Source organism: Syngnathus typhle, linkage group LG2, assembly GCF_033458585.1.
Source record: "Syngnathus typhle isolate RoL2023-S1 ecotype Sweden linkage group LG2, RoL_Styp_1.0, whole genome shotgun sequence".
NCBI lineage: Eukaryota > Metazoa > Chordata > Actinopteri > Syngnathiformes > Syngnathidae > Syngnathus > Syngnathus typhle.
In genome coordinates, this window is record NC_083739.1 from 10027638 (window position 1) to 10048406 (window position 20769).

A 20769-nucleotide genomic window follows, 5' to 3' on the forward strand; every position below is an offset into this window, starting at 1 on the left:
GCTTTTATCTTCACTTTTATTTTTGATTTTGGCAGTTTTGGTCCTTCCTCTGGCTGACTATAGAGTAGCATAATCTCTAACAAAAGAATTTCTTTTCAGCATTCTTGTCTGCCACCTTGTCATTCCCATACTTCCACTATGTGTGATGGAACCCACAGAAATGCAACACTAACCCAAAAGCTTTGCAACCTATCCTCCAACTTCATATTATCCACACAATGTGTACTCTTGACCTTGATGACCCATTTTGAATCCTCAGCGATGCAGGGGAGCAATATGAGGAGACAGCCACCATCGCACTTTTTGCTGCCACTGGCTGGCGACCAGTTCAGGGTGTTGTCTGAATTTTGCCCAATGTCAGCTGGAATAGGCTCCAGCATACCAGGTGACCCCAACCAGGATAAGCAGATGGAAAAGTAATTTTTATAAGTTCTTTTTTTAATTCCATATTTAATAATGAAATATTTAAAACATCTATTTGTTTATTTAGTGGTGCATTTAATTATTCAATGGCACATTTATTTGTTTGACTCATTAAATTCCATATTTAATTGACCCAAACATTTCATTAGTGACATTTTTAAGTAAATAGTTCATGGTGTATTCAACTTTGGCACTTTTGGTCCTCCATACTTTTTTGTGATGTGGACAGGCTGAGATCGGAAGGGGAAAAGAAACAGGAAGTGAACTCCAACAGTGGGCAGGGCAGTTTGTCGCACATCTCACCCCAAACGGGCCCTTAAATTTTTACAGATTCTTTTAGTGGCGTGCATTTTAGGGCTGACATTTTTACTTATTTTAGGACACGCCAATGTTCAGCTGTCAAGTGCGGTATTTTCTATTATCCACATACATTATATACCATATTATACACATTTGAATAATATTCTTGATTAAACGTGATTTCTCCCCAAAATAAAACTGGGCACACCATGTTTTTTTTACTAAAAGAATAAATTTTATTTCAGCACTGTAAGTCATTTCCCAACCAGTACAAACATGACTGCCATGGTTGTCTCTTTCTGAACCATTTCTCCTCCCCTCCATCTGTGAGATCAGACCACCAACACCCAGACAAAAAAAAAATGTCACTGACTCTTTCTTCCCCTCTCTCTCATCTTTCCACAAACAGTCTGGTGCTTCCATAATGCTAACAATGATGACAAATGATACCAACCATAATTATAACAGCAATAATGATGATGATGATGATAATATCTCTCGAACAATAATATCATGGATATATTTGAACCCTTTTTTGCTGCACGGGTAGTTTTGGCGGGTGGTCCTGGGTACTGACGTGTATGCTGAAGGCATGTTTGAACAACGTGGCAGCAAATGCTCACAATGATCAAAAGGAGCACCTCTGCAGGGGGAAGGGGCGAATTGGGGGGGGGGGGCGCTTGGCCTTATGATTAATATGAAGTTTGGAAGGCTGCTGAGGGGGGAGCGGCAGTGTAGAGACAAACAGATAAGGACCTTTTTATCCAATGGGGACAAAATGCTCCGAGAATCTCGCAAATAGATCTTAACGGGTACAAGCAAGACGAGCGCACATTCGGTTCCACATTCAAACACATTAATACATAAATGTTTTACGCCAACACTGCGCAGCACTTTCTTTCCCCGGGATTTGAGCTCCTCCAACATTGGAATGCGAACGAGTTGGGCGCGCTTGCACCATTTGGAAAGTCGGTCAAGTTAGCCTTGCCAAACAATAGGCGAGATTTTTGCTAACACTTAATCTTTTCCCTTACTGGTAATCATTTTTGTTCTACGTAGAATATCTAAAAATTAAAACTGTCTCCACAATCTCATTTTGATAGGCACACCTCAGCTGCTGACGAGTTCAAATTGATTTAAAATTCACTCCAATATGGCAACAATGTTAGAAATAAATCCAGGGGAAAGAAAAAGCGATGCCAACGACCAGAATATTCAAGTGGCTACGCAATGGCTGGCACAGCCGCAATGTGGAACGAGCGAGTGCAGACACTCTTGTCGGCCTGGCGCTGGCCATTCCTACTTTTCCTTCCTGTTTGCGTCTCCATGACAACCGAGGTCAACAGCCACATTTACCTCACAGTCTTGTTACAAATCACACAGGCTGCAATGTCATTATACATACACATCATCATACTCGCTGGTCTATAACCTTGGGGCAAGCTGCTTGCGGGGGAGGTGGGGATAGACTACGTGGGCTCAGGGGGACACTAAGTGTGCTTTGGTTCTCAGGTGAGACGTTCCGCTGCTTTGTGCAAGGGCGCAGAGTTCATCTTAGATCGACCACAAAATTATCATCAGGGATATTATGAAAATCAACAGTGCAGACGATGGTTCTCAATTGGTAGCGGGCAATATTTACTTACGTACATTAACGGTGAAAGTGTCTAAAGATGCCATATAGAGGTGAGGAAAATCGCAAATATAACAGTTCAAATCTCTAGGTTGGCTAAGCGTATTTCCAGTACTAACTGAAGCGATGGTAGAAGGATTAGACGATGTAACAACATTAAAATAGTAAGAAAAACACATTTGCACAACTGAATTTAATTTTTTTTTTCGGATTTTTTTTTCAAACTCTGGCTAGATACATACAGAAACTGATTATTAACGTTAATATAACCTTTACTGTTAGTTGGGTTGATTAAGGGGCAGGGCAGCCAGCCTAGAGAGAAAAGAGAAAGGCGGCCAATACAAATCATCCTAGGGCTACAGGACAAGCGAGGAGGTCTGGGATGGGGAAAACAGAGAAATTCAGGACAGTTATATCATGGTGTGTGTGTGTGTGTACGTGCGTGAACTAAGGTGACATAGTGGTCCCCGCAAAGCAATCACTGACTAGCTGTGGGACAAACCATTTTAAATTTGGACATAAAAACCTTGGTTGAATTGCAAGGTTTTTGTCAAGATGCACACCTAAGAGTTAAGAGTTGGAAGGACAATATTACGAGGCTGACAGAATCCTTCCACAAAATACTTTTTTTTTTATTTTTTAAACTGCATAAAAGTCATTAGTTTCAATGTGTGTACACGTATGCAACAATATTTGTTTTAATTTTGTAACATGGACCAAATCATCTTTTTGCTTCGTGGGGAACAAAACGTGTGTGTGCGCGTGTGTTTGTGTGTGCTGAGTAAGATAAAGAGCAGAAAAGAAAAGTATTGGTTGAGGAGGGGACATTGTGTCAAAGCAGGGGAGGGAAGGGGTGACTGAGTTAGCAAGCATAAAAAAAAATAATCAATAATTAAATCTCCATTGAACAAAAACAGACATGGACTAAAGAGGGCCAATACATGATGTATTGTGTTGCTGTTTGATCCATACTAGCTACTGTATAACTCAGGGTTATTTAACATCTACTAATGTGTGCGTGTGTGTGTGTGTTGTGTGTGTGCCTACCCAGAACTTGCAACGTGTATTTTTCATGTGTCCATGCAAAGGAGAGTGGAAGGGATTCCGAGTCAGTCGCATGTGTTACTCCAATGAACTGACAAGCACTCCACTGGCAACTGAAACTGCACAAATATATCACGTCAGCACGAAAGCAGAGAGAATGCTGCTGGTAACAAACACAACTGAATATTTGTTTGTCCAACGTGTGTGTGTGTGTGTGTCTGTGTGTGCATTGTATTGCGCACTTGTGGCGAGCAAATCGGTAGAGGGCATCATATAGCAGATCATTCTCAGGCGCATGGCCGTCCTCTAACACGTAATGTACTATTGCAATACATGTCCTAATGTCAAAATAGTTGAAAGCAGTTAAGTATGCGACTCCCAAGAAGTCTCGAAGTCGAGCGTTTCGGCCAGTGGAGCTATATTCTTTAGCCTAACCATAATGTCTTGGGTGTTTAAATCCATTGACGTGGTCACCTATGAAAACGTAGGGCGCGCGTTGCGGCGCCGATCATTTCCTTTCATTTGGTGTTCGAGAGGCGAGTGCGGCCCCTGCGGCGTGACCGGCCGCTCGGCATCTCACTGTAATGGTTGCGTTGGTAACAGGGGGGGGGGATGTCTGACGCGACTACATTGACACTTAGACACACTCATGTTTGATTCCTTCAAAACGGCATCTATCCATATCAATTTTGCGGCGTGCAAAAGAGCGCAAGTCATCAACGTAGTACGAAAATAAGGTGCTTTCTTGTTGACTTGCCTTTTAGTCTGTGACGAGCACTCGCGGATGCTCTCGGTTCAATGTCTACTGCTCTCAAACACGCAGTTCTGTAAATATAACTTGTATTTCCGTTGTCGTATGAAACCTACTGTGGGGGACTTCCGCTTCTATACAAACGTTAAGTGCTCAAACAAAACCGTTCATTAGCGGAGTCTCCGAACGTGAGCGGGAAACTCGGGTAGGGGTTGATTGGGGGGAGGGGTACTCTGACGAGTTCCCACCCACGAAGCCTTGGACTTGCACCTTTAGGGCAGGAAAGTGCATTCTATTGGTCTAAAGTGACACGCTGGAGCTCTCAGCGTTTCTTAACAGCCACCCGAGGATGGCGGGATCTTTGAGGCTACGCCGGCTTACCATGTTTTTTTTTTGTTGTTGTTTTTTTTTAACGTTGCTCGGCTAGCCGCGTTCAAATACGCTTTGGACATGACTTTTCTGAAAGTGCCGACGATTCCCGGAAGAGAAGAATCGGACTTCAAAAGTTATTTAATGAACATTTTAGGCCACTTTGCAGAGTAGACTTGGAACTTTCCAATATCTGCTAAGCAGCAGTCTTTTTTTTGTTTGTTTTTGGCCTGGGTGCCTCGAGGTGTTTGACTTGTCAGTCACCTGGCAGAGGACCATCCAGTGTGGTTTTGAATCTTGAAAACAAAGTGCCTCTTTGTCTGGAACCACTCTGTACACATTCTGACGTCTTTCAAATAGATCTCTACCTTTAAATGTAGTTCCCTGTCATCATTAACATTTACTTAGATGCGTGCAGCCCATACACGGTCAATTCGTCGCAATCTGGGGCTTCTGTTAAAAAAAAAACTACATTTAAATACAACATCAAGTGCTTTTGTTGGGATAATACAATCAAAGCTTTTGGGAGGAAGGGGCAGGAGGGTGGGCAATATAATATAATGCACTTTTTTGGAGGAGCGGGGAAAAACCTTGCATACTTAGGGGATTAAGGTGCGTAAATTCATGGGATTTCTTAGCAACTAAACGCTAGGCTATGCTACATAGCTCAAAGTATAAGAGCATCCTAATTAATGGCGTCGCTCAAGTGCTCCTGTGATCTACTGAGAAAGGAAATATTTTGCCAATGTGGCTTTCTAGCAGGCCGGACACACAAGTCACTTTATCCAGTTGGACTCTTTCGATCACTGACGGTCTCGCGGAAGTCAAACCTCACGCGAGACGACGATTACAAACCGCACTGACACGTGGCTACCGAACGTGGTGAACCTTGGGAACCACATCGGAACGGTGACCGCCGACGCCAAATGCAACCTCTGTGTGCAGCGTTTCTAACAACATAAAAAAGTATAATATAAAGGTAGCCATATTGGAGAGGGGGCTCGCTTACGTGGCGGCGGTGGTGATGGGGGCGGAACTTCTTTGAGTTTGTGTGCAGGGAGGAGAGGCTATTTTTGGAGGGGCGGGGTGCGTACAGACTCATGGAGAAAATCTCTCAACAAAAACAACAATATAAAACCACGAGAAACTAAAAATGGGATTTAACTGTTGTGACAGCCAACTGTTTGGACGCATCACACGGAGCAGCAGATCATACGAGACAGATGCCCACGGCTGCTTCCTGCTCCGTGTGATGGCGTGACAGTTAGTGGGCGGGGCTACAAAGACGGGGAAAGGCAGTCAAACACACTCTCTGAGGACGCCATCCGTCTCTTTATCACTCTTCCTTCTGTAGCGCTCCGTCTGACGGGCAGTCGTCAAGGCAACAAGGGGTCTCCGCTTGCACCCCCTCTGATTGGTTGTCTCTGCTGGCTAAGGCACACTGGATTGGCTGGGCCAGGGAGGCCAGCTCCAAGGGCTGCCCGATGGCTGCTGCTGAGTTTCCATTCAGCTGCCGAGTTGTGACCTCTGGCGCTGAACCCGCCTCCTCTAAGGGCTTCGGGGGACTGTTGGATGGAGGGGGCGATGGTGTCTGATGGGGGCACACGAAGCGTTAGGACACGTTGCAATATCTGAGTGCTTACTTTTGATAGCCGGCGAAAAGCACAAAAGTGGCCGTACCTGTGTTGTGTTGGCAGTTGCTTTTTTCCCTCCCCTTAGCTTTGCTGGGATATCTTTACCCCTCCTGTGGTGAGCAAACAGACAAGACTTTAGCATGGCGGTGAGAAACTCACTGGAGTTCAGGAGGGCACATTCAGCCCGACTTAATGTCAACTGGGCCAGTCCACTATTAGTTTTAGCCTAATCCACTACACATGCCAATAATTCCAAAATGTATTAGTACATTCTGAAAATATCAACATTTCTTAATATCTTGTTGCAAACAAAACAAGAAACGTCTTAATGAGTGCAATTTCAACTCGATTATGAAATGATGATAGTTTCCATCACACAGATCACAGTGGATCTACAGTATGTACTGTAGTAAAACTGGAGGGCTAGAAATCACTTTAAACTAAAAAATGTCCACACCAATCGGAAAATGTTACCGCCTCATCACAACATACAAATTAACATGGGAACCTTTCTCCAAGAGGGTACAGTTGTGCCCCTACCTTGTAAATGTAGACATCAAATTAAATCCAAGTTGTGGCAGTGCATGAAAAAAAAAAAAGAAAAAGTGCTTGCATTTAATGATCAATAGCTGCGTGTAGAAGAAGAAGAACTGTAGACGCTCGCGTCGGGTCGTTTACTCTTGGTGCGTTCAATAACCACTCGCATATGAGGGCAACTCAAACTTCCATCAAAATACTCATTTAATGTGCCAAAAAGCAATGAGGACGTAGACCCACCAAAATCCGCACAGTGGGGAAGGGGATTAAACTTTTTTTGAGGGTAACTGCATTGGCACGACAGTTTTTCTTTTACTGCTAGACGACATGTAAACCAGACAAGATTTTTTTAAATAGAATATTTAAACATTTGGCAACATTTTTACCATTACAATTATTTGTTCTCTCTGCAGAACAACCACAGATCGAGGTGCCTTGAATGTGAAAATATAGTTTACTACTTGCATATATGCAAAAAATAATAATAATATTGTGACTATATCAATATATTGTATCAAAATTGCCCAAAGAGTAATATATCACTGTGTCAAATCATTAGGCCCTTTATCAATATCTATTGTATTAGTCAAAAACATACTATTACGTCTCTACTCTGTCAGGTCTCTACTCGTCGTCTAGTCGTCTGAGCCAACAACACTCACCCTTTCCCGGCTCCGACTGAAACCACCTGCATGTTGAACCCCCCTCTGCCACGGATGGGTTTGTTCCCGGCCCACTGCCCAACAACCATGCCGGCAATCTCCAACTTTCCTCCCTGAGGGGGAATTGACTGGATGCCTGTATAAATAAAGGGATGGTGATTGAGAGATCTTCCTATGGTGTTTGTACAGCTCGTCAAAGTTCATGAATGCGCGTACCTGGGAAGGCTCTGGGTCTGTGCTGGGAAGGGTGGTGCGGATGATGTGGGTGATGAGGAGGCATGCCACCCATGGGCCGAGGTGGGTAAAGGGGGGGCATGGGGTAGAAAGGGGGCACCATGGCAGGCGGCAAGAAGGCGGGAGGCGGAAGAGGTGGAGGCGGAGGAAGAGGACGAGACAGATTGATGCCCTCAAGTATGGCTTGACGCATCTTCTCCACCTTCGATACTAGCTCCTCCTGCCGAGAAGAACAAGGATGGACCCGTGTACTCATTAGCGGTCTTGTATGCCTCGAGACTGGGCGGAAGAATTCCGAGCGGGTCCATACCTGGCCTTCGCACATATCTAGCAGGGCAGTACGGTCACGGGTGGCGCGGGCCAGTTTGCTCTGGAACAGTTTGCCATCAAAGAAGCCCCAGGGACAGCAGTGCTCCCATGGCAGCGGCTGACCGCACACATCGTTGATGAAGAGTGCCGTGTCGACGCCGGCCATAAAGAGAGCAGCTAGCTGCACGCCGCGGGCATCCACCTTCTCCACCTGAAAGCCAAACAAATGAATGCTCAGACGGAACAGGCGGGGGGGGGGGGGGGGTGGGGGGGTAGATGACTGGGAGTAAGGGAGGGGAGCACGTACCTTGAGCTCCTGTAGCTGGTCCGGTTCGTAGAGCTGGTTGGAAACGGCCTGGGCCAAAAAGGCATCCAGCTCATTTCTCTGGAGGATTCTTCCTCCAGGCCACTGCATCATATACCTGGCAGACAAGGAAAGCTCATCAAATACCCAATAGAGGGGCCAGACTGCCTTGGGGGCAAATACTCCTTTTGTGAATCCGTGGGATGTGAGTAACATGCAAGAGAGCAGGGTGAACAGCCTGTTCCTAGTTTTGGCTGATGGCTCATGACGCTTTTGAACGCCAAACTACAAACCCAAGTCCAATGAAGTTTGAATATTGGGTTAAACATAAATAAAAACAGAATACACTGATGTGGCAATCATGTTCAATCTCTATTTAATCAAAAACACCCCAAAGATATTTTATATTCAAACTGAAACCATGTTTTTAGTAAATAATTTATTGCTTGAGGGGTGTTTCCGTGAGTGCAATGTTATAACAATAAACACGGATGCAGTTTTCTTTACCACCAATATTGAATGCCTTCTGAGCCAAAGCAATGTAGTTAGCCCTTAAGTATCATGCTCTCAAGGCACTTAGATTGGAAACAAATCCTTTTTCAAGGCTCCATTAGCTGAGTTACCATTACCATCTGAAATGCGCAAAATGCAAATTGCGCAATAGAAAACTGGTACCATACAATACATCTTTATTTTTATAGCGCTTTCACAACAGTTTTTGCCATAAGAGAGCACTTTACACTAGAATTAAAAAAAAATAATCTGCATTCAGAAACTAAACGAGAGTAATCTGTACTGAGATGACATTAACTTGGAGCAGAAAGTGGCGTATCGTGTTTGTGTGCGTCTCGACATAAATAACACAAATGGAACATTATTAGAGCTTAGTGGGCAATTGAAAAGGTCATGTAATTTAATCACCATTTGTTTTTATTAATGTACGTATTTGCTATGGACGACTGGCTTATGAAGCGTTTGTAGTGCTCATTCAATGTTTTTAGATTGCAGCCACTTGTCACGTTGTCATCCCACACATTGGACACCACTGGTCTAAAGGTTACAAAAAAGGAGACAAACAATTCGACGCAAACAAGCAGCTTCCTACCTGAGCACGCAGCACATGAGCAGCAGATGCTGCGGGACTTGCGCCGGGTTGAGGAGGGCTGGGCAGTCGGAGCGGAGGCAAGCCAGGAAGGCTCGAGTTCTCCTGGAGCGGTCCTCGCTGGCGCGACCCAACCACAAGCGGCGTAGGTTCGGGCAGGTCCACTCCCGGAAACATAGAGCCGGGACCAGTTCAGGAGTCAGAGCCGACTTGGCTTTACCGCAACTCCACTCTTTGACAATCACTGGAGGAACTGAAACATTGTAATGGATTCAGTTACTGGCTCCTCTTAAGATTGGCCCATTTTACAAGCAACACTTTCACGACACATTCCCTTTTAGCAGTTTTTCGTCAAATATTTCAAGACCCACAAAACAGACTCTTCTTTCACGGGTAAAAAATAATGTGATTCTACCATTTTCTGTTCAGTAGAACATAAAAGCAGCCGTTTCTACCCTAAAAACAAAAAAGGGTGACGATGGGCATTTATCAAAAAGAAAACTATTATGCAGAACAGTGACTTTGATACTAGTATTTTTTGTTTTTGTTTAAACCTCAGCCAACTCAAAAGTAGTGTGGTGTGGTTTCATTCAATAAACCCGCTAAAACAACATCTGGGAATAGCCGTACATTTACAGTTGTTCATAGTATAGCCTGAAAAGAGCGAAAAATATCCTTTCAGATATGTATTTACACATTAGCAATGATAATTGTTTTCACTGGTATTGAAGTCTCGCTAGGTCTTGTGAAATCAGCTGCCGAAAAATAGAAAAAAAAAAACTTTGGCTACGTTCACACCGCAAGGTATTATGCCTGCAAAATTTAGATTTTCTTTTGGGTGGATCTTTTTACGTAGTCGCCGACATTCTACAACCAAATCAGACGTGTAATGTGAATGACGCGAGGCCGTGAAGTGATATGCCCGGCAGTAAGACACTTCTCTGTATGTTCTCAATTGGCCTCATTTACAAACTGTGCTGCATGCGGAACACAAAACATGCATAGGCACCATCAAGTAATTCTTTAAGCATTAGGAGATTTTTGAATAAATAAAGCAGCAAAACCGGCGTCGTGTATAAAAAAAATCCCAACCGACATAAATCAGAATTGCAGTATGAACATAGCCTTTGACACAACTTTGAAAACACATTGTTGTATGCCACCTCCAAATACTTGACAATCCCAGCCCCAACCTTCCAAGGGAGCTCTTTTGCGGAGGGCGAGTCTTTCAAGCCGGCGGTGAGTTTCGGCCAAACTGAAGAGGACACCGTAGGCATATTGTCTGGCGGCACGGAATAGCAAAGAGGCAGGAGGCAGCTCAGAGTTACACTCGTCCTCGATACAAACTGGCATTTTCATCTCTCCCTGGAGGCGAGAAGAAAGACCAGCTGTTAAACGGAACACGACAAGGTCAAATGGCACTCGGCGGCAGAAGCTGAGCAGAACTTTACCTTGGTCAAGATGTGGTAAATCTGTGGGTACATCAGCCCTCTTCTGTGTCTGTGTTCAGCTACACGAAGAACCTCAGCACTAACCTAAAAAAAACACTTGGCGTTTTCTCTCGGCAAATTCAGATCCCATATTCTGAAAAGGTGTTTTTAAGACAAACCTGAGGCAGAGGGGGTGTGGTTATGTCCATGTGACTGCGAGTCGCCATAGACAGCAGTGACGGAATGCTTGAGCTGCTCCCGTTGCCTTGGGAACCGTCTCCGGAGGCCGAGCCCTCTCTTCCGGCAGGATCCTCCCATCGTGACGACTTGTCTGTCAAATGGCTGTCAAATAGAGAACAAGCCGTGTGAGAATGCTCAAACATAACAACCGTGTAAATAGTTTCGCTTTTGTAACTGTCAATATTTGTGTAACAGAGTCAACAACCGTTCCGGAGAGGCCTAAACTAACTTCCAGAGCTGCAAATCCATTCATCCAAAATTTGACACCAAAAGCTCTTATCAGATGGCAACATCTATGAGGTGTTCAAAAGTTGGCCAGTGTGGGCACTGAACTTTGTGGATGACGATATGGAACAAATCAGAAATCAGCTCATAAATCAAGAGTGATATCAAAATTGAAAGTGAGTACAATCAAAACCCACAAGTGGAGCGAAATCGCCGCTTATGGCATGAAAAGGAACGTCGAGACTTGCACGTCTCCTTGCTGTGGCTAAGAACAAACTGCCAACTCGCTGAGACACCAAAACTCTGCTTGTGTTCAGTCAAAGTATGCGTCGTGCAAATAACTCGCAGCGGAATGTGATGAGATGCATCCAAAGCACAGCGGACCCTCTTTTTGTCCCTGCCTTACTTTGCATTGTTGTCATTGGGTTCGTCTCCATCCGATGACGAGGAAGGTGACGGAGAAGGACCTGACTGAGCGCCCGTGTGGTGATTGGGCAAACGTCCTCCACCCTGAGAGGAATCGTATGGCGCCGACCAATCAGAAAAGCCCATCTTGCCCGTGGGCGAATTGTTGCAGTCTTGAGATGGCGGTGGTGGGTTCTGGAACAAAGGGGCGGAGCCGGGTCCGAATGGAGCGTTTGCAAAAGGCGGTTTGAAGCCGGCCACCTGGGGAGGGGGGAACTGATGGCAAGGAGAGAAAGAATGAAGGCAAGGTGTTAGGCGCTAGTAAAAATCACTTAATGAATATCAATTGAGCACTTCCAATTCACTTACGAAAATAAATAAACAAAACACGCCTGCCGTAAATGAGCTATTCTACTACTTAGGTTCCATTTGCATTATTTAAGTGGAGTTTTTAGGGCAAGTGACAGTTTGAAAAGTCACAGCAATTTTGACCCGTCACGTTGAACAAGCCCTCAGAATTTTTTTCAGAGTTTTATTATTAGTGAATAAGGGTTTTCTTGAGTAGCAGACAAAACCACAGGGTCAAAGAGATGTATTGAGTAATAACCAAGTTAGACAGTATAACTCTCATTTAAAGGTGTTTTGTTGACCATATTTTTAATTCATTAATTAAATTAAGTTATGCAAGTACATATACTGTTTGCATAAACACTGTCTTGAACAAAAAACAAAAATGACATTTTTATACAGTTCAGTCACAGCAACCTTGGTTTCCATGGGGATTGCCTGGCTTTTCTTACCGCGACCACTGTGATTAGCCTTAGGTTTGTCAGCCATGCGGAATACAGCTTGCAAGGAAATGTGCAAATTTATCCGAGGTGTACTGCACCCGCTGAGATGCTTCAAGAGACAAGTGCAAAAATGCTTCTCGGCGGGGTTGTGGCCGAAAGACTTAAAAATACACTTACAGATATTAACTTAAACCATTTGATGACATTTACGGACATCCACCTATCTATCGATTTGTTGTATATGTAATAATATGATGACACAATTAAAGAGGTCTGAGAGAAACTGTGACTCTAATGTGCCCAGCGAAAAAATGAGTTTGACACTCCTGATCTTGGTCCACAAGATGAAATCGCAAGTCCTACCAAACAATTTTTTTTTTAACAAATATCACTGTGATTTTTGATTTTGGGGTTTGAGATGGAAAGATTCCCCCAGACTGGCTTCAAAGAAATCATATAAACTACGGTATATGGAAATCAACCTCACACACACACGTTACATACAAAGTAAGACGAGATCTACCTGATTTTTTCCAGGATGCATCGGTCCCATGTGGCCGGAAGGTCCCCCAAATGGAGTGGGCCCAAACCCAGGCACTGAATACACACACAGTTATTAGGGATGGACCCAAAAAAAAGTCAATAAACCTGATCAGTTGAACTCACAAATGAAAGTGGGAGGTCCCACGTTAGGCGATCGTGGTTTGGAGGCGGCTGAGAAATACTCCACAGCTTTCTTGAAGCGATCCACCTTGTCCTCCATGCGAGACTGGAAGGAGACACAGCACCATGTTCAGTACTTGTTGAAAGGCTCAACACAATTATTTCACACTAGAAATGTGCATTGAAGTCGGCGTGAAGTTATTTGACTCGTGTCATCACATTGTTTGTTTGAGCCAACGAGTGGGAGAAACAGGAAATGGCGAGGTCAGTTAAAATATGACACTGTTGCTCTGCCAAGTGTGAGCGCTGGCCACAAACGTCACCCTCTGACGTGGGCGACCACAAAAACTGCGGCGGCGGCGGCGACAATCCATCATCATTAAACCCGCAGGGATCTAAGTTTGGTAAGAACCAGGACTGAACCTTATTATGGCCCTTAAGATAAAATGGCAGATTTGATTTCTCACAAAAATACTAAACAATATTTTTAAAAAACCTGAAAACTTTGGATTCTTTCACTTGACATCACGTGACACAAATACAAAGCAATCGGGTAACTTGAAGACGTGTCACTGGAAAGATTCTGTAAATTCGTGTGAATTAAAAATGGAATGACTAGACAGCCGCACAATACACGACCGTTTGGTGCTTTAGTCCATTTTCAATGATACAATACGGATTCTTCAAGCATTTAGATGAACATGATGAACCCACCGGTGACTGTTTGAAGACATCTCTGGCGATGGTGTCCAGGTTCCCAAGGTCTTTGATGGAGGAGACATACTCTGACACAGCCTTGATGACCACTTCGCAGGGCGGCAGTACCAACTGATGGGCTCGCACCTGCAATGTTGTTCACAAGATTTATTGGCAGCAATTCATTTTCTAGGCTGAAATTAAAATGACAGACACTGTAGGAGCTCTAAGTACTTTTGTAACTTTGGCCGCAAGCTGAATTCCTTTTTTTTTTTTTGGTGAGTTTTGTGAATCCATCTTATCCCGAGCCCGCTGATTTTCTCCGAGGCAGCGCGGGTGGAGCAGACTAATCACAAAGCAACAGTGTGTTTGGGGCGGGATATGCGGCTACAATGAAAACAAGAAGTACCGAGGCTGGGGGGGAAACAAACAAACCGCACAAGTGGACCAATGCATGGATGATGCACGTGACTGGAAAAGAGCTTTGTTCTCTAGTTAACTTCTCGATATAGATTTCCGTTGCCGTGATTGGTCAAAACCAAAGTTTGGTCGGTTGCACAAGTTGCTACATCCCTCAATGAGCTTAAAGTATTGTACACAATTGTCGCACCTTTCCCGAGAAGATCACAATGGAGCGCTCCCAGATTGATACTCCGTTGTGTGAGTCACAAATCAATCTGGCTTTTGCCAGTTTAGTACTTTAGTGTTGTCACTAACAAATCTTTTGTGAAAGAAAGATACTGCTTTTCAGGAAAATGACAGTGATAAGCACTCTTGGATAAATAACACAGTATATTAACAATCTGGTGCCGGGCTCCCTTGTCAGGTCAAATGCCTCTCGCGGCCGTTTTGCCTGCTTCGATGGCCCAAAGTGGACGTCAGAACTTACAAAAGAATAAATAGAAAATGCTAGGTTGGTTGGAGAAGGTTTAACGTGCACTGAGACGTTTTACTTTTTATCTTTTTTTGTTTAAAGCACGAAAGTGACCACGCGTTGGTTGTGGGTGTTGTAAATATGGTTTTAAAATTGTTAATTATAGTTTCAAATTTTTGTGCTAACCAAGTTTTGCGGGTGACTGTTACCCCAGCCCTATTGTAATTTAGATGGACAAAATGACAATTACAATGGCGGGAACTGAAAATGCTGAACAGAAAGTTGTCTTCCTCAAAATGTTGGAAGCAGAGCATTGTACAAAATGTTGCTCTAACTTAACAATGGGCGAGTAACACAAGCACAGAGTGATGAATGAAATGAATGAGGTAAGATTTAGAACGAGCGTAATTACAGTACTTTACGGGACAGTAATACTTTACAATCCATCAGTAAAGGTGAATACACAATTACTAACTGTGATAATAACCATTTTCAGAGAACAGTTATTGCTTGAGGCAAGATTAGTTTTGATAGTTTTTCATGTTTGAAGCTCGTTTTTTCATGCACGACTTTCCGGGATACGCTACCTTTAGAGATGCTAGTGGGTGTTCTGGTCCCAGCAGACTCCAGTGGAAGGCAGCCAGGTCTTCATCAGGCAGAATATGATTTCCTTCACAAAGAAAAAAAATGAAATGGCTCTCGTGTGAATGAACAACGTATAGGGACACGGCGGTCGTAGGCGTGTGCGCTTCAGAGTGCACGATGGAAACATCGTTGGTGCGGGCCGCTCCTCACCCAGCAGAGCGGCGAAGCAGGGCAGATGCTGAGTCTTGAGCCCGAGCTGGCGGGCAGCTTCAGACAGCAGATACTGATGTGTGGTCAGGTTTTTGCCATTCCAGCTCAGTTTGAGTGCGTGCGAGGAGAAATAGGCAGGCACGTTGCACAGTGCAAACTCTGAATCCTGCGCAATCAAGCCGGCAAATCCGTAGTCCCTGTAGAGAGACAGCACTTCCTGGTGATGATCCTCCAAAGTCTGTACAACCTGCACAAAGAGCGAACAAAGTCAGCAGAACCTTTTTAAGCAGGTGGTTTTTTTTTTAGGCGCACTCACCAGCAGATCACAATTTTCATTCAAGAGTTTCATTTGTAAGGCTTACTGGCAATATATGTATATTAGGATGTGGCATCAGCGAGTACTCAAATGAAATGTAATCGTACTCGGTCCAAAAATGTAGAATTGATACTTTCTTCAAGGAAAAGTTTACGTGGAAAGTGTCTATTCATACAAAAGGATGCATGCAATGTCATGTAGAGGAAAGGCAATGCAAGGCAGATTAGGTATGAATTGTTACATGCAATAACACAACTAAATACATCAATTTGTCACATGAGAGCATACCCCGGACTTATCTTATCTGTCAATGTATCAAGAGAACAAAGTCTCTGAAAAGATGGACAGAGTTCAATTCAGTGACACTGTCAATAAGAGAGAGTAGCTTGCCCCAGACTTGTGAACTGCTTAAGGCGAGACCTTAATCCCAAAATGGCTACACACAGAGACACGTGGTGCGGTGCGCAGGATCTATTTGGAGCTCTTTCGTCGATCAGCTGAGATGCAGAAGAACGTTAACATAGCTGAATAGCAATTTAGCTCCACTGTGTGATGCAAAGTGAGAAAATGTACAACATCCTCTTCATATGAATCACGTGTCCCTCAAACTGCGGACATGCAAACAAGGCAGCAAACGCAACTGCTTAAAAAGTCAACACGGGTAAAACCCCGGAAGCAATCGTGGGTTTGAGTGCGCTAAATGTCACACATTTCGGTTCCTACTTCCTGACATAGTGTATTTCAGTCGCAACGCACAAACATCAAACCTCCAAGAGCCCTAAAATAATCACTTCAATTATTTTGGGGAAAAATCTTCGATAAAGTAATGGGGGTTTATAAAATCCACAGATAACACCAGCAGCCCAACTCTCATCTATTTCAGATTTCACAGGAAAGGCGCCCCGCTAAAATGTAAGCGGCAATATGAAGGAATAAATCATTCCATGCCTCCACTCAATATGCAAATGTGTGAAATACTCCAAATGAGCCAGCGTCCTCTTCAAAGTAAGACTATGCACTTAGCAATTCTTCAACAATGTATGTCAAGTTCATCGAGTTCATACTATGCAATACATAAGCAGAACGAGTCAACTTGGAAGGACCGTTTTAATTTGTGATTAATTTGAAACCCAAGATGGCTCGATCCAAACACATCGGCTCCCAGGAAACATTTGTGCTCTGCTGACTGGCTACATTTATATATATATTTATTTTTTTAAAGTGATGCTATGTATTTGACTGTTCCAAAAGTGGTCAAGAAGTTGTACGCTTGCCAATGGTTTTGAAAGGCAGAGCTACTTGACTACTTCATGCCACGTAAAGGCTCACGACACTTTTGAAGCTGCTTCAGGTACATGTCAATTACAAATGACATGTGCACAAACCCTTATTTTAGCCAAACAATTCATCACTCATCAACGCAGTTGTGGATTAATTTTACAATTATTTGTTGCGCCACTTGTGACAAATGATCAAAACGGAGTTTTTGTGTACGATTCAAAGTCTCTACTTTGACTTAAGCCAGTAGTTAAGGGCAGAGTGGGAGTACCGATCCCAGCCAAATGAAGCAGAAGGGAGAAGAAACACGTGCAAGAGAAAGTGCAAAGGAGCAGCGTTACAACTAGGTAACTCACCCGCACTCGGAAGCGGAACATAGCGAGGCGGACGCAGTGGCTGAGGCAGGCCGGGGGCAGGAACCAAGCGCGGGGAGGCGGGGTGGCCTTGCCGCCGACGTGGTTGACGATGAGCTGCGCTGTCTGTCGCTGGCCCTGAGCTCGCCGCGCCCACTCAGGCCAGCGCTCTTTGCCCAGCGTCCCGTTAAACACCACCACGAGCTCCAGGCCGCCCTGGAACAGGCAGGCCTGGGAAAGTGCGGCCAGGTAGCCCAGCATGGCATTCCACTGACCGCCGCACACCCAGTCCGTCTGGTAGCCGCCGTAGAGGCGCTGCAGGCCGGAGTCGGCGTCCACCAGGATCCTGGCGGGCGGGGGCGGGGGAGGCATGGGCCCGGGGTGGTGAGGGTGGTGCGGGTGATGGTGCGGGGGTTGGCGGGCCGCGGTCCGGACGAGCTTGAGCAGGTCTACGGGCACCGCGGCGCCGGGACAGCGCTTCTCCAGATACTCCTGGAATCCCTGCACGCCCATGACGGTGGTGTTGAGCCTGTGCGTGTGTCCGGGAGCGGGCTCGGAATACGTTCGGTACGCCGTGGTTGGAACGGGATGAGGGGCGAGACGAGCTAGCTAACTGCGAGCTAACCGTCTGCCCAACGACTGAGTGACAAGCGGAGCGCTTTACCCACACCCGAATAGGTCAAGCGACCGATCATGCGCGAGCGCCGCCTGATCGTGGCTAAAAACTTACGTCCGCTCCCCTCCACGAAACAAAAAAAAGATGTTTCTCCAATTTAGACGTGCGTGCGGAGCCTTGCGTCCATCTCTGTGGATTTTGGCGAGAGCCACAAGGCCAGTGGAGCTACAACGAGTTGGCAATTTGTTGATCACTCCATCCGCAACATCGCCGGTACCCAAATACGCAGTCGCTCACGGTGGTGTCCAAAAAGTGCCCGATATCGACACTAAGTGAAGAAATGATCACGCGTGAAATGGATGCGATACTGCGCACTAGTTAGCAGGGCTGGACGGCCACTTCGCGGACATGTTGAAGCGAGCGGCTAGCGCGACTCTTTCAACTGACAGCGACAATATTTGCCACACAATCAGCTCGAAAGCAAGTTCAAATTCCGCATTTGGGGAACGCGTTGAAATACTAGGCGCAATAAATGTCGTCGTGTGTCCGTGTTTTCTATTTGCCAAGTGTGTACGTGTGTGTGTGTGCACGCGCGCGCGTGCGTGCGGCTAGCTGCTGGCAGGGTCCCCGGCGTGATTTTGACGCGTCAACTCCCGACACAAGTCCGGGGCGGATCCGACGCGGAATGGGATGAATGTTTGACGGAATAAAAGAAAAAAAAGAAAAAGAAAAGAAAGCGAAAAGCCCGATTGTGCCTCCCTCGCTGTCGTCCACGCTCACGGCTCCATGTTGGGGAGGAGAAGCTCACTTCCAAGCGACAGCAGCCATCTTGCGACTTCCTCGCGGCCCAGCACAGTCGGAGAGAAGGCGGAGGAAGTGCAGGGAGGCGCCACCATATGGGGCTCATGGGAAATGTAGTGTCACGGCCACATGGCCGCCGTTTCACTTCAGGGGCTCGACCTCCACGTTAGAACTACAACTACCGACGCTAAGATAGCGACCGTTTGGATCGGAATTGCCAATAGGCGATTTCTCCAAAAAGTGTGCGGACTCGTCGTGAAATGAGCCAAATCAGTTTATGTTAATTGATTCAAAAATAAAATGTGCTCCACAAGTGTTCTTCCCGTTATGTGAGGATTCTCAAATACCTTTTTTTAACCCATGTTTGCCAGATAACATGGACGCTCGATTGTTTTGCACATTTAAGTATTGATGCGGTTGTCTCCGTGTTGATCTCACCCACGAACACAAATAAGCACAGTAGATGATCAGTCATTAACAGGTAGTATGGTTCGCTTCGGTCCATGTTGGCGTGTCTGTCTCCCCCCTTCGGTCATAAGCGGCACTGCTAGCCACGACGGAGGAAAAGTGAGGCATCCAGTTGCGTCCCCCACACTTATAAGTCTTAGAAGTTCGTTGTTTGTATCTAGCAGCTAATATTTGCAACATTCATTTGTAAACATTTAAAGTATATGTGATGTTTCAAATTTCAAGATTCAATGACTATTAATTTGTTATGTAAAAACTGAATGGCAGAACTTGAAAATGTTTATATTAAAATACTGTTGAAACACTTATATAAACTTGTTTTTATTACTTTTTAAAAAGTCTTAATGTCATCAATTTTTTTTACTTCATCACATTTGTAAATTAAATAGTCCAATTACATTTTGGGAAGACTGAATTTTCATCTGAAACACTTGCAACCGTGACAAAAAGGCAGAAAAAACATTTTCAATACAATGTTAAAAATAAATTAAAATGCACTGAGATGTAATTTATGTTTATTTATAATGATGAGTTGTGAACTGTTGTTTCATTTCATTTCCTATTACTTGACGAAAAAGATAAACACTATTGTTACTGTTGCATGCTAGGGGAGTTATTTGTGTCCAAACTATTCACACAAATACAACCGCAATTCCCACATGTTTTTCAGATCCACAAATATGCTCGTTACTTTAATGTGTTTTCGGGTCCACTTATTTGGGATTTCCCTATGTGCTTTTCCAATTCACAAATTCTTAGTGATTTCCATGTGTTATTCATGATTCAAAGTCAAAGTCAAAGTCTCCTTTATTGTCAACATCTTCACATGCCGAGACACACAAAGACATCGAAATTACGTTTTCCCTATCCCACGGTGACAAGACATATTACACGATAGACACACAAGTAAACAACGCAATATAAAAAACAAGAAGGGACAAACAATAAATAAGAGTAACAATAAATAATAAATAAATAGATAACACAACGAATAAAAGCCAGTGTGCATACAGACAGTAAAAGTACAGGACGCTACGCAGAACGGGGAAGCAAGTTCAGGATCCTGACTGCCTGGAGTATGAAGCTGTTTGAGAGTCTGGTGGTGCGGGAGCGCAGGCTTCTGTACCTCTTCCCAGAGGGCAGAAGCTCGAACAAAGAGTGAGTGTGCATTTATCATTTGTAAATATTCCGTTCTGTGTGTGAATTGTCCAATATGTCATTTAATTTTAAGTTTAAAAGCAGTTATTTCAAATAGAAAAAAAAATATTTTATATTATTTTAGTTTTGATAAAAGGATACCAAATTGAAATGCAGCTTGTTTTCTCATCTGGATGTTATTTTTAAATAAAGCTATTGACCCACAACTCAAAAGCTGTCTGATTTTCATTAGTTATTTTTCACATATTTTTTAATCTCCTTGTATTTCATGTCATTATTGTTTTGTCCCTTCTTTATTTGATAGAAGTGTGCCAATAAATTTCTCCGTTTGTAGTTTGCATTCCACGTTGCCGCCCTC

At 44.3% G+C, this 20769-nt stretch overlaps 1 protein-coding gene across 5 annotated transcripts; it reads right to left on the reverse strand.

The window, feature by feature from the left end:
• Positions 1–935: 935 nt before the first annotated feature.
• On the reverse strand, positions 936–18858 carry fam120c (family with sequence similarity 120 member C). Of its 5 annotated transcripts, XR_009717936.1 has the most exons (19): positions 17372–18858; positions 15422–15668; positions 15214–15296; positions 13771–13899; positions 13060–13162; positions 12917–12990; positions 11604–11878; positions 10912–11074; positions 10754–10837; positions 10466–10667; positions 9306–9555; positions 8204–8318; positions 7898–8107; positions 7570–7807; positions 7354–7489; positions 6201–6264; positions 5830–6111; positions 3404–3519; positions 936–1047 (listed from the first exon to the last, which is right to left on the reverse strand). XR_009717936.1 is itself a non-coding variant. In XM_061297927.1 (18 exons), exons 1-17 carry the CDS (start codon positions 17879–17881, stop codon positions 5857–5859), a joined length of 3138 nt encoding a protein of 1045 aa, XP_061153911.1. In that variant the 5' UTR covers positions 17882–18858; the 3' UTR covers positions 2531–3519; positions 5830–5856. The 5 variants fall into 5 exon arrangements, 3 of the variants coding, with proteins under 3 accessions (XP_061153911.1, XP_061153929.1, XP_061153901.1); XR_009717935.1 differs by having other exon boundaries at positions 3404–6111; XM_061297927.1 differs by lacking the exon at positions 936–1047 and having other exon boundaries at positions 2531–3519.
• Between the last annotated feature and the right edge of the window lie 1911 nt (positions 18859–20769).